At 40.7% G+C, this 14,859-nt stretch overlaps 1 protein-coding gene across 1 annotated transcript in view; it reads right to left on the bottom strand.

The window, feature by feature from the left end:
* Nucleotides 1-13,713: 13,713 nt before the first annotated feature.
* The window catches only part of Gpr150 (G protein-coupled receptor 150), a 3,076-nt gene continuing 1,930 nt past the window's right edge, over nt 13,714-14,859 (bottom strand). Inside the window, exon 2 of the mRNA XM_005382348.2 lies at nt 13,714-14,857. Within this exon, the coding sequence (XP_005382405.1) occupies nt 14,219-14,857 (639 nt within the window). The 3' untranslated portion in view covers nt 13,714-14,218. The remainder of the gene's footprint in view (nt 14,858-14,859) is intronic.

Below are 14,859 nucleotides of genomic sequence, written 5' to 3' on the forward strand. Positions count from 1 at the left end.
CCAATTTTGTCATAAAGGCATTGTGGGTTTGGGTATATAAGACCCTTCTTTATTCTTTAGACTGTTTCTATTGATGAATTATTAATTTTAATTTTATGAGTTTTATTATATTAAGCAGTGAGTACTTAGCAGGAAAAAATATCCAGAAATAAAACACTGAATTTTTAATATTCATTGAATGTTTATTAAAAAGCATCAAAAATTTCAGCATTGACTGTTTTTTGTTGTACAAAGTCTAAGAAGGACAGAAATAAATTCCTGTATGAACTACAAAAAAAAATGCCAATAGAACTCTACACAAAATGGTATTTACTTCAATTATCACACCTAAGGCAGTCTTCTCACATGACAACAGTTTGTTCCATACACACTCATCTCTTATACTGACAGCACATGTGTTTTCCTTTCCTGGACTTTTTGTAGGACATACTTGACATCTTGCTAGCCTTGCTGTTTTGTCAGGAGGTTTTGTTAGATTATACAATATATAGTTAACAGGAACATAAAGTATCAATAAAATAAAGTGTTAAATTCTTGGTATCTACTGTGTATTTAGAGTAAATGTCAACATTTTCAAATCAGCTCTGTACTTGCTTACAAAATCTAGAAGATAACATCAGAAATAAATTCCTATATGAACTACATTGAAAACACCAATAAAACTCTGCAACAAAAATAATCTTTGCTTCAGTTATAGCAGCCAAGGCAGTCTTTACACATGACAACTACATGTTCCATGTACCTGTCTCATTTACACTGACAGCACATGTGCTTAGCTTTACTTTCCTATGTGGCAGGCCATACCTGTCACCTCTCTTGTCTTCCTGTTTTCTTAGGAACTTCCTACTGTATTGTACAATATGCATTTAGCAGGAAAATAAAATATCAATAAAATAAAATATCAAATATCTAATGAGTCCTTAGACACCAACATTTTCAGGTCAGCTGTTTACTTGCTTACACAACCTAAGAGATAACATCAAAAGTAAAAAACATATGTGAAGCACAATGTAAATGCAAACAAAAGTCTTCCACAGAAATCTTTGTTTCAACTGTCACACCCACGGCAGTCTTCAGACATGAATACTGTATGTTCCATACACAAGTGTTGATTACACTGATAGCACATATATTTGGTTTTCCTGTCCCTTTTTGTAGCACACAGTTGACATCCTTTTGCTTTTCCTATTGTCATAGCAGGTCTATGTGATGCTGCGCCTGGCTGTTCACCTGTCAACTCATCAATGTGCTCCACAACTTTTTTGCATAGTTCCCTGGGCAGAAACATTTTGTTTTTCCTCTGCTGTAAATGATCTTGTATGAGTTCCAGTCCCAATCCTTTAAGAAAATTTCTCAGTGGTATTTTGTACTTGTTATCAGTCAACCAGCAGAAAAAGGATCTAGCCCCCCACCCTCTTTGAGTACTGGGAATTGAACTCAGGACCTTGCGCTTGCTAGGCAGGCACTGTGTTGCTGAGCTATATGCCCAGGCTCTGGTATTTTGTACTTGTTATTTTCTTTGTAAACTATCAAACTATTTGTGTCATACATCTTTAAGATTGAGTAAAAAACAATTGCCCAATGTTTTGTGTTTTGAGTGACATCATAGTTGCTGCATAACTCATCAATAACATCTCCTCTGCCTTCAGTTTTATTGTAAAGACTTACCATCTTGGGTTTCCTTTTTGTTGAAGTTTCCCTATCAATATTTCCATCACGGGGCAATGTTGACATCAGCAGTACCATTTTTATATTTGGTTGTACTGTAGAATTCTCCACTTTGAAATGGCAACATTTCATTTGGTATTTCTGCTTTGTTCCTACATACAGTTCCTATGCTGGTCAATTTGTGCTCTGTTAGCAAATGTACCATCCATTGGAAACTAGTAAACCAATTATCAAATGTCACATTCCAATTAGTTTGGGATATGGGAGCAACAAGTCTGTTCACCATATCATTTGGTTCATTACTATATGAATAAGGAGCTGGTGGCTGAGTCCTAGGATTGAAAGCATAATAAGTCTTCACATCTTCAAAGACATAAATTTTCATGCCATATTTTGAAGGGTTTTTTGGCGTGCACTACCTGAAGCTACAGTGACTATGAAATGCTGCAAGATATTCATCAATAGTAATGTATTTAGATGGTATGTAAATTGTTTTGACTATTACAAATCTCTCAAACAATGAGTGAATAGCAGGCAGATTATCAGTTCTTTCCCTTTCTTGGTGGCTGGTTTTGTCATCAAACCTCAGGCACTTTTGAAGGAAACCAAATCTCAATGTCATTATTATTCTATAAACCTCAAGTCCACATCTATCGATCTTTTATATTCCCCTATTACCATGAGAAAGCCCTGCTAAGTACTGCAGACATATGAATGCTTTCAGTTCAGCTAGTGAGGTGTCATAATAAATACATTTTTGAGTATGGCTACCGATGCATACAGAACATTTTACTTGTATTTCAGTATTTGGGTATTTCACATCTTGTAGCACTTTGTTACAAACAATTTCCAGCATTGCATGGGAGCACTGGCATCCCATACAATAGGTTTTACCCCTTCCAAGGTCATCGCTGTATTTTCAGACCTAGTTCTAACATTGGATTATTCCATTTGATTGTGTGACCATTTTGTATCATTTTGACTAGTCAAATATGTACTCACATTGCTGTTTTCTTTGTCATCTAAACCAAGGAGGTCTGTATTCCCTATGTCTATATTGGTCAATTCTTGCTCCACATCACTGTCACAAACTTTGGCTCACATGGCTCATTATCATCTTTATCCTCCGTGCATAAGTTAATCTGACGATTCCTTTCAATCTCCCCTAAAACTTGCAAATCTGGTTTTTCATGTGCCATTGTATTACATTTGGCTACTACCAGAAAAGTCAAAGAAAACTTTTTAAAAAACAAATCCTAAATGCATAGAAATTTAGCAGTGAACATTTGATGGGTAAAACTCACCTGTTGCTGCTTTGGAGCTCCTGCACACACCTTGCCATTTGTCTGCCAAGTGGGGGAATGCACAGATGGGTTTTTGTTTTCCACAGGTGCACCTCCTGTGAGTCACCCCCACATTCCATGAGGGTAAAATACTTGTTTACATAACAGAAGAGTGTTGTGGGTGTATTTTACCCCCTGTGGTACTCAGGTAAACACATTCAAACCTGAGAGCTGAGCATTACGTGGGTAAAAATCCTGGTTTGACACTTCTGCACTTGTGCACACACCTTGCTGTTTGTCATACCAAGTGAGTAAACACAAAGATTGCTTCCTATATCCTCCAGGCGCAGGTCTGGGGACACATAGCCAGCTACTACCATGCTAAAGTACAAATTTACAGTAGAAAAGTATGGGATAGATTGTTGTTACCCCATGTTATGCCTTATGGGTTTTTATTTGTTTGTTTGTTTGTTTGTACTGGGAATTGAACTTATAATCTCTAACTTGCTAGTGCTATGGGTTTTAAATAAGCTAATATTTGTGAAGTCCTATGCACAGTGCCTGTTTCACAGAAATCATTTAATAAACTTTAACTATTATAATTATATTAAAACCCAAATTTTGGCACATTAAAATTTTAAAATTTATTTCAGATTCAGACAGTGATTCATGAATGGGGCAGCTTTAAACCATAAATATTTCAGGCATCTGCTAAAGGGGCACAGTTAAAGGGAAAGCTTTCATAGGGTGAATGTGAAAACAGCAAGGAAATTATCTAACTGGTGAAAGTGTGTGCAACTGCCTTATTTGGTCTAATATGATGGAATATTAGATATATACAATATACCTAAGGTCCTCTTGGTTTGTTGTGATTGGTTGAGCTTAATTTATGTTAATGCTGAGTTAAGTTTCAGTTTACTTAAGTAGGAACATGTGGCGTCAGAGCCACATTAGTCTAATAGCCTCTTATATCATTATTTTAGCAATTATGATTATGGTTACCATTATTCACCTCATGGGTATATTGTAAGGCAGACAATAATACCTTGCATTATGAAACAGCATTTTCACCACATAAAAGAGGGAGTGTCTTAGTCATTTTCTTATCAGTGAGACAATACTCAACACTCACGACCTAAGGGAGAAAAGAGGTTTTTTTTTTCTCATGTTTTTAGTTCATAGTCTACTAGCTCCAAGAAAGGACAGCATGGCAGTAGAAAAACTGCTCACATCATGGAGACGAGGAAGCAGAGAGCATGGAGGAGCTGAGGAGGGAGATAGACTCTACCAGGTTACGCCTCCAGTGACCCACCTTTTCCAACCATGCCACACCATCTAACAGGAAGTGAGCTGCAGTGCCCCTATAATCCATTCACCTTCCAGAAGCCCTGCCTATAAATGTATGAGACTCTTGGGGGGACATCTAGATATAAATCATAACAAGGGATTGAAGTTGGAGTTTGACTTTATCCCCTGAATTTCACCTTCTTTTGAGAGTGCTCTCATTTCAATATTGGTATGAAATCTCATCAAATTACATGATAAGCACTTAGATGTTCCAATTTGCCATGTCATTGGAGAGTAGAAAGCAGGTCTCAAATCCGGGTTTTCCAACCCCTATTTTTAATGAAACAAACACTATTTTACCACTGATACTTATGCATCATTATGAAATGAACCACTCCAAGACTTAAATTTTAAAATGGCATGATTTATTATTTTTCACAGCCTTGTGGACTGGATAGGCAGTTCTACTGATTTCTCCTCAGTTCACTTCTGTGGGTGCATTTAACTGGAGGGACAGTTAGAGGCAGAATGCAGCTCAAGTAATGGGATGTTTGAGCTTTTATTTCCACATACTATATTTTATTCTGGCTTCTTTGCAGCATGACAATTTCAGGGCAAGATTTTTTTATAAAGCCATCTGCCATGTATGATTGTTCATCAACTGTTCATCAGTGTTCAAATATCTGCTGATGTCCTCTTAGCCAAAGAAGATCACATGACCAAATTCAACTCTTTGTGAGAAAAGATCACACATGGGTGGATATCAGGAGATGTGATTCACTGGTGGCCAGTGCTGTAATAACTTACTCATTATAGTTTATTATTGTCACTTCATGATCTAGCCATGTATAATAATTATTATTATCCCTAAATTCCTACCCAAAAGCTAAATGTCAAATGGAATGCATGTCTGTGATAAACGGTATCTATCTATATATGTGCTAAGTGCATATAATTCTTTGCATATGATGGCCTTTTAATAAGTGCCAAGTTAACTGATTACTAGTGAAAGAGTTTGCACATAATGTCCTCTAATATTAATAATTGTAGGTTGATGTTTCTCAATAAAATGCTTACTATAGAAACTACATAGAAAACTACAAGTCTTCAAAGGATGTATGTTTTTAGATGCAAGAGTTACAACTTTAATTTTCTCTGATTTGCCCTACTGTGCCCAATCCTATGTCCAGTACAGTCCCTCACTAGAAGTTGGCTGATGGACTACATAAAAGTACACTTGGAATCTTACTATTTTTATTAACAGAGAACATAAGTTATTGTACAATAAGCTAAAATAGTATTCTCTTTTTATCGCCAAGCTTTTACTTACATTAGAGACTGCCTGCTGCTACAAATAACAGAAAATTCAACTCAACTGCTCTAAGCAGTACGAAAATGTATTGGTTTAATCACCAGGACATCAAATAGCTTGGTTTCAGTAGTGTTTGGTCTGGCAGTTCACTGAGGTCTTTAAGGACCTGAATTCTATTTATCTCTTTACTCAGCTATATCCATAGTATTGGCTTCACCTATGGCTGCCTCCCCTCATGGACAGAGGTGGTTGCTAGTGGCTGTTAGGGCCACATCCTCTCTCATTTACTTTCAGTGTGAGGGACAAAGAACATGCTCACCCCAATGGCTTTTGAGGAAGAGTTAAAGAGCTTCCTTCCTTGATACCCTCTCCACACCCACCCATTACTCTTGATCATTTTAGTTGGATTTCAGGACCATCCCTGAGCAAGGTATTTTCACAAGGGAGATGGGATCACTTCAATACATTTAGACAATCAATTCCCAGTCTTGACATGAGACAGTGATCAGCTTTGGGGTTCTCTCAGAGCACCTTACTATCCCTAAAGGACATAGATATCCCAGTAGAACCTGGAAACTATAGAAAAAGGGTTTTAGATGTGAGGAAGGTAATCAAAGAGGCCTATTACACCTTCTGTAAGGCCAAGCTTCTCCAATTAAGTGCTGCTGTTGGTGCATTAATTTTCCACAGTGATGCTCCAAAGTCCTTGCTTCTTTTCATGTGATATTATTCAATTGAATTTTTATCCCTCAGCCCAAGATTGGACAATAACAATAGCTATCATGCAATGAGGGAATCAAAAGAGATAAACACAACTTCTGGTAAGATGGTGGAGCAGTAGGCAGCAAGAAGACAGTCTCTCCAGGATTTGGAATCCAGACACTGAAACTTTGGGAAGAGGAGAAGGAGGGAGGTGGACCTCCATAGGACCCAGGATGGATCTGAAGGGAAAATTGGAGTCCACAGAGAAAGTGATGAGACAGACCATAATATAAAAAAGGAAGGGCCAATCTATACCTTCTGCCCAGCTCCTGGCTCTTGGTATGAGAGGGGGGAATTGAATCTACAGAGATACTTTAAAAGCAGGTGACTCCAGAGGCCTCCAAGGAGAAATGCTCCAGTGGAACAGAGCAATGGATGCCCTATACTACAACACCTGGTGTGTGACTCCAGTCCAAGCGATGGCAGTGCCCCTGGAGGCAGTGCTTGACTTGATACCATTTTAGGGAGGGACCAACTGAGCCTGGGACTTGGCAGCTGTGTGTTGACTTGATCTCAGGGCTTTCAGTGTTAAAACCCACAGTTACTGGGTGAGGGACAACCATGGGAGATGTCCAGGAGAAGGGAGCTATGGTCAGGTCAGCAGGAGACATCCAGAGTGTTAGAAACTCAATGACTCCAGCTCCAACTCCATGACCAGAGGCCAGGAGCAGCCTAAACTTCTGTGGAGTTGAAAGTATCAGAACCAGCACCCCAACCTAATCCTATTGCAGGCTTGCTGGGATTATCCAACATGGACCTGGGCTCCAACTGCCTCCTTAGTCTACCAGAGCCACACCTTGAATTGGACATTACCTAAAAGTAACCATAGGTTTGAAGTCACAGAAAAAACTTTTTTCTTTTTTCACCACTGATGTTTTTTAATGTTGTTGGTTTTTTTTTATTGTTTGTTTTTTGTGAGTGTGAACACTTTAGATTTTTGTTTTGCTTTGTTCTTATATTTGTTTCTTTTTTTCTTTCCCTCCTGTCTTCACCAGTTTCTCAAAACTTGAGTAGTCTTCTTCTGTCTTTCAACACTGCTTCTTATCTCTTTTTCCTTTTTTATTTCTCTATCTTTTCCTCATATTTCTTTTAAATTTTCTCCCCTTAGAGTAAAATCACTGTATTGAATGGATACTTACTATATATAGTTTTCTGATTTGTCTTAGATTTTGTTATATAACTATAAATCTTGCACCTATGGTTAAAGGTGACAAATTAATAGTTATCACAGTGTCATCCTCCAGTCTGTGCTTGATGCTGTTGTTATCACTAATTGTACTATGTTAGCCAATGTGAAATAGTTGTTGTGATCAATTGATCATCCTTGTGTACCAATACCTAGATTATCTAGGAGTCATAAACAGTACTAGAGTCCAGTACCAAAGAATTTCATGTTAGGCCAAATAGACCTTTCATCCATAATAAATTAAAGAGGCAGGATCTTGGGACAGACTCAAAAGCCAAAAGCCAGCTGTACCTACAAGACATCTCTGAAAAGTAGTCATTTCCTAAAGAGATCTTCATACTAGTAATAAAGCTACCTACAATAAGCAATTTACAAGCCTCAACACAGAAAACAAATGAACAAACAACAACAAAAACAGAAAATGAGAAAACATGGAAACAAGATGCAACCTATAACCCCAACCCACCCAAGGTAAATCAAAGGTGCTTTGAGAATAAATCAAAAGTTGCCCAGCCAAATTTTTTTGAAATGGTAGCTGTGAAAGTACCAAAACACATCAATAAGTCTCTTGACAAAAATAAAGCAGATAATTAAAAAATAAGGTGACCATAATAAAGGAAATGACTAGTCAATATAGACTAGATACAGATTTTTTAAATAGAGGAATTTAGAAACGGTATGAAAATCATGAATGCCCAATATAGAAGAGAACTGGATTCCATAAAACAGACCCAAGTGAAATCCAGGATATTAAAAATTCTACTGAAATTATACATAGAATAGTCAATCAATATAAAGACAAAATATCAGCTCTAGAAGAGAGGGTTGTGCTTGGTGATCACCAAATGAAAGACCTCTTAAAAATCGCAAGGGACCACAAAAAATCAATCCAACAGCTACAAAGACTAATGCTGCAAAGAAGACTAATATAAGATTAATTGGAATCAATGAAGAATCAGAAACTACTACAAAGGACGTAAAAAACCTGTTCACAGAAATAATAGCTGAAAACTTTCCAGGTATGGAAAAAATGGCATACAGACAAGTGGGGCATATGCAACTCCAAGTAATCATGATCAGAAAAAAATCTACACCAAGGCATATAATAGTCAGCATTCCAGAAATTCAATACAAGGACAGAATACTAAAATTATTAGAGAAAAGAAATAAATCACTTAAAAAGGAAAACCTATCAGAATCATAGCAGACTTCTCAAATGAAACCCTTAAGTCAAGGAGAGCTTGGAGTGAAGTATATCAAGCCATGAAAGAAAACAGCTTCCAAACCAGATTGATGCACCTTGCAAGATTATCCTTCAAAATTAATGGACAAAGAAGATACTTCCATGTAAAGGACACCTGAAGAAATTCATGACCACCAAACCAGCACTCCAAAAATTTTCTGAAAGATATTCTAAAAAAATACAATAAAGACAGTAATTCCAAGAATCTTATTAGAATGAATCCATTGGGCAAGGCAAAAAATTAAACAGAAGGGAAAGAAAGGAAACCAACAGCAGGAAAATAATACAACAAAGATAAGTCAGTACGTATCAGTTATAGCCATCAATGTGAATGGTCTCAATTCATCAATCAAAAGAGATAAACCAAGACTCCTCCACCCCCACTCCAGTATTTTACATACATTAATCCTATGAGATAATATGATTTCATTTTATCAATGAGATAAACAAAATTAAAAAATATTCAGTAAGGGTAAGGGTATAGCTCAGTGGTAGAGCATTTACCTCCCAGGTATCAGGCACTGGGCTTGATCCCCAGCACCAAAATTAAAGTAAAACAAATAAACAAACAAAAAAGCTTTCTCCCAACAGTCACATCACTACCAAATGTAAGGGTGAAAGCCAAGTTTCTTTGTGTTCTGAATGGACTCTGGATACTGTGCTCTTTCCATTATATTGCACTTCCCCCAAACTCAGCAGAATATCTGTTTATTTTAACAAGATCATTTATGTTTATATTCTCCCTGTGATCAAGTCAGAGTATTTTTTAGGAATGAAAGGGAGAACTCTTCAAATTTTCTAACTTCACCCATATTTCCTAGGAAGTGATTTAGAAAAAAGTTTTAAATCTATCTTCTCTTCTCCAAATGAGCCAGGCTCTTCTATTTTTAGGATATGATTTATGGCCAGTCACTAGTTGTGGTTTACTTAGTTATAGTCCTGGCTGTTTTCAACATACTTCCTGCTTCAGATTACATCATAGGTTATGCTTACTTATTTTATCTCTATGTTACTGTGTGGCTGATTTTTTTTAAAAAAGATGTAGATTTCTTTGCATTTAAAGTTTTATGATAGGATTGCTGCATCACCCCACTCCACACTCTGATAGTGGTGTTCACATCTTCATCTGTATAAAGTGTCCCCTGGACTCCTGCAGTTCCACCTATGTGCAGTGGCTTGGATAAAACCCAGCAGTGGGGGAGGGGGTGGCATTTCTCTATTTCATGGGTTCAATTTGATTGTTCCTAAACTCCAATTCTGTGGATCTGATTTCTCCTCTGCACATTTGGGAAGCAATTTCAAGGTCAGTCTGATTATTTACCTGTAGCTGTTGATGTAAATAAACTCCTGCTCTGGCAGGAGTCTAAATCTAAGTAGGAAATAGTCTCCCAAATCTATCGGTTGTCTAGAGGAATCTGGATTTTGGGAGTCAACATGAACAGGATGGCCACTCTAAAAGGATGTATCAACTTTAACCTACAAATGCCTCGAGGGATGACAACCAAGTCACCTAAATCCACCTTCAGATTTAGCTAAAATTAGAAGTTCCTTATATGTAGAAAGCTTTCATTATGAATTGGGCTTACCTAAACCTTCTATAGAATCTAGGGACAATCAGTTTAACAGGATTTCATATCAGTTTCTTGGGTTGCTATTCTATATTTTTCCTACCCATCTAGAGAATTCTCAAATTTCTAGCTGACAGTTAGCTGAAAATCCCTGTTAGATTGTAAAAACCAGTCTGTTTAATACTTGCAGGATTATTTGCAGGTTTCAGCCTTGATTTTCTAGAGATCTTCCCTCTTCCGTTCTTTCCTAGAGAGCCTCATTTTTCCACTCTCCATGCAGTCCACAGTCTCAGTTCCACCAATCACAGTGGCTCTGGTCCCTCGAAAAGTTTACATGTGGACATATGACATGTTTCTGCTAGTGAGTCATGGGAGAATCTGTAGGCAGCTGTGAAGATGTATTCCTTCATCCTTATGAAGAGTGAGAGGAGGAGAAAGTTGTCTTTTTCTGGATGTTGCTGTGTTGGAATGTGATGCCTGTAACCTCAATAGCTGTCTTGTGACTTCAAGGGGAGCTGGAAATTGGCCTGAGTGTCAGGTTCACTGCCTCAGATGGCAGAATGGAAAGAAGATATGAGTTATGGTATTCTTATTCTTCAGAGAAAACCAAAGACACGCAGACACATGAGACACACACACACACACACACACACACACACACACACACACACAGAGACACAGAGATATTGAGATTGGTTTTACTATGGGAATTAGCTCATGTGATTATGGAGGCTCTGAAGCTCACAGTATACTTTGAAATCTGCAGAGTAGAGAGAGTTTGTGGTGTAATTCAGTCCAACTGCAAAGACCTGAGATCCAGGCCTGTGTCGGGGGTGCTACTATGATTAGATGGGGAAGGAACCAGTGGTGTTTTCCAGGCTCTTATTTGTCCCTGTCAGTGAATTGGTCAGGGCAATTGGTGGATATGAAAGATTATTGTTTATTTTTGTGCAGAAATAAAAAAAGAAAGGGAAAAGGAGAAGAAGCACAAATGAAGTGCTCAGGAAGAGAAGAGTGCTTTAAAAAAAGAGAGAGAAGAGGAGTACTGGAAGTGGAACTGTAAGAACTGTAAGAACTGTAAGAACAAGGGGGCAGTGGCAGCAAAGTCAGTAGTTGGTCAGGGTGGTCCCACTTGATATACACTAGAAGACTGGCATCAGCTGCCAGGTTCAGTGTGTTCTCATATCAGAAGAGTGGTAATGGTGCAGGGCTCTGCTTGATCCCATGTCAGGCCTGGGTGTTGTGTGTGTACATATCCTCAACTGGTAGGTTGTGCCCTAGCTTCCTATTATACTACTAGAGTAAATGCTATGGGGTGAAAGCCCAAAAACAGGACCTCCACTGTCTGAGGGCGAGGGAAGATAGATATCCCAGTTAACGAGAAATGGTGAATTGGCTCTTCCTCTGTCTTTTTGTTCTATTTGGTTAGGACCTCAACCGACTGGATGATGTCTGCCAACAATGGTGAAGAGGGATCTGTTTTACTTAGTCTATTAACTCAAACATTAACCTCTTCTGGAAGCACACAAGCATACCCAGAAATTATATTTTACCTGCTATTGGGGCATCCCTCACCAGTCAAATTGAGGCACAAAATTAATCATCACAGGCTCTGACTATGAAGTTGAGCTACTCAACTAGCCCTGGAACATCTCTACTACGGGATTTTGTGTTATAGGAGATGAAAATTGTAAGCCACCTGAATTAGCTTTCTGTTAAGGTGCTCTCCATTGCAGCTGATAGCATGCCTGACTCAGCTGAAATTTATTGTCTCAGTGGAGCACATTCTTAGCAGTACAAATAGGTCTTATTTTGAGGGTTCTCTGAGCTTTTGCTTGATCTCTGCTTCTAGGAAGTCCCGCCCTTCCATTAGTTGGTCCTTGATACTCTCACTGAAATGACCTTTCCAAAATTTGAATTTCATTCTATTACCATTCTGATCAAATTCTTCAAAGGCTACCCTTTGTTTTCATAAGGTACACAGACCTGGCACACAAACCTTTCTTCACCGGGGCCAGGCAGGATCTCCCTGGCCTCATATCCTATCAGGTCCCCTTGGGCACATTACTGCTAAGCATTTCAACTATGGTCATTGCTTGGCCATGCTATGTTCTGTCTCCCCTAAGTACACAGAGGCTATCCCCACTGTCTAGAACACACTCCCTACAGGATGAGTCACCCTGAGTCAGCCTGTCTTGGTGAGCCTTTCCTAATCCACAGCCCTCAGGCTACAAAATGTGGTCTTCATTGCTGACCTGAATCCCCCTGTTAAAGTATGTGACCCTGCAGGGTAATTGTCCCCCACATCTGACTATAGTCTTTGAGGGAAAAATGTACTTATCTTAGCATTTCCAATGCCTGGCACATTACAGGTAATAAATATTTATTAATGAATGGAAATAATTCTGTAACCCAGACTTGGGTTCACAAAAAAATGACCCTATCACTCTCTGGCTGACCTTTACCTGGCATTTTGCAGACTGTAACATCCTCAGCAGGGTTGGGAGGAACAAAGAGAAGTAGAATATTTAACTTCATAATATTCATCGTCAAGTTTCTGCAGGAAGGTAAGCCACACTAAATGCAGATTTCCTTTTATATTTTATCTGTTCTATCTATGCCTGACTCACAGGATAAACTGTGCAACAGATACACATCGAATGCCTATTATGTGCCGAGTGTGGTTGCAGCACTTGGGATCCTTACTGGTGAACAAAACACAGCCTTCAGCCTTGGCTTCACCAATAAGGTTAACCAACCATTCCCCCTTTCTGTGTCTTAGTCCTGCATTTGTTGGTGAAAAAGAAACTACCATGGAAAGCTGCAGAAGCTCAGGTGAAAGTCATGGAAGGCACGTGCCTATGTGGTTTCTAAGGGCTCCCAGTTCTGCCTAGAACCAAGGACAGTTAAGAGAAGGAGGTCACGGATGAGTTCTATTCCCTGACTTTGTTTTCTGAGCAATCCACATCAGTTGGCATTGAAGTTATTTTTAGACAGCAGTTTTATACACATGCACTGCATTCAGAGGGTTCTGCTTCCTTTCTCACTGAAAGTCTCCTGCGGGAGGGTGAGGCCCGCCCCAGTACACGACCTTCACACTTTCTGCTTGGCCAGGACTTTGCACCCAGAGGCTCCCTCTGGACAGAGCAGCACAGCTTTGGAAGCTGGTCCGGGAACAGACCCGCGGTCCCTACAAAATCCAGGCTGCTTGAAAGGAATTAAGGGAAGCTTTTGTGTTCCCTTCCTACAATCTCAGCTTCTAGTGAAGTAGAAGGTCGACTGGAAATAAAAGCTACGTTGATTTTCTTCTGAGAAAACACACAACAGTATTTCTAAAATAAAGTCCTAGTTGCTCTGTAAGAAATTTTTTATTTTTATTAAATTTTTATTCTGACTGAAGCGGCAGCATGATTGCGTTTCTGACTCGATTATTGGGCCAAATCCCACTCTCCCCAGGGAGAGCAATGTGGGTATCTCCCTCCCAGAAGGAGTGGCAAACTTGCTGCTCCCCAAGGTACACATGGCTTAAGCACGGTGCAGAATAAGTAAGCAACAAAAAAGAGAGAAGACAACACAACAAATAGTGAAAGTTCGGCAATTTATGGTCTTATCTAGCACACGATGGGAACGTGAAAGAGAACTGCAAAAATAATAACTCTTGTCACTTTTTTTTTAAACACCTTCCCAATGGCTCCATCTCTCCAAATGCGCAAATGCGAGAGAAACCGGAGGGAGGAAAGTAAATGGCAAGTGTAGCACATGTAAACATTAGAAGGAAATAGAACAGCAGCGCGGAGGAGGTCTCCGGAGACCTTCCTGCAGGTTGAGCTCCCTGCCGACCCCGCCCGCCTCACGGTGCCTGCAGGCTGCCCCGCGGCGACAGAGGAGCTGCCCCCGTCCCGGGAGCTCCTAGAAGGCGCTTTCGCAGGAGCAGGGCGGCAGTCTGGGGCGCGGCGGGGGCGGGCGCGCGCAGCCCTCGTCCCTCCGAGCGTGGTGATAATGCGGCTGGGGCCAGCGGTGGCGGTGCAGAGCCTGGTGGCCCCCCGGCCCCTCGCTGTCCTCGTCGACCCCCTCCCGCGCACAGCACGCGGAGCCCAGGCGCCTGCGGAGCCGCCGCCGGAGCGCGCCGTCGCCCTCCTGGAAGAAGAGGTAGACCAGAGGGTTGAGGGCGCTGTTGGCCGCCGACACGACGCGCAGCGCCGCCGCCAGGCCGTCTCCCTCCCAGTCTCCGGCAGGCCCGGGCGACCACGCGGCCGCGAGCCGGGCGGCGAAGTAGGGCAGCTCGCAGCCCACGAAGAGCAGCGACAGCACGAGGCTCATCTTCACGCTCTGCACCTTGGCCCGGGGCAGCGCACCGCGCGCAGCGGCGCGGACCGGGCTCTCCGAGCAGGGAGCCCCGGCGGCAGGGAACTGGGGCCGGCGCTGCCACCAGAAGCAGAGCAGGTGGCCGCAAGCGACACCCATGACCGCGACGGGCGCCGCGAAGCCCGCGACTGCCTCGTAGAGCGCGTAGACCTGCAGGTGCCAGCGCGGTAGGGGCGCGAAGATGC

Source organism: Chinchilla lanigera, unplaced genomic scaffold, assembly GCF_000276665.1.
Source record: "Chinchilla lanigera isolate Chin_1 unplaced genomic scaffold, ChiLan1.0 scaffold00017, whole genome shotgun sequence".
Taxonomy (NCBI): domain Eukaryota; kingdom Metazoa; phylum Chordata; class Mammalia; order Rodentia; family Chinchillidae; genus Chinchilla; species Chinchilla lanigera.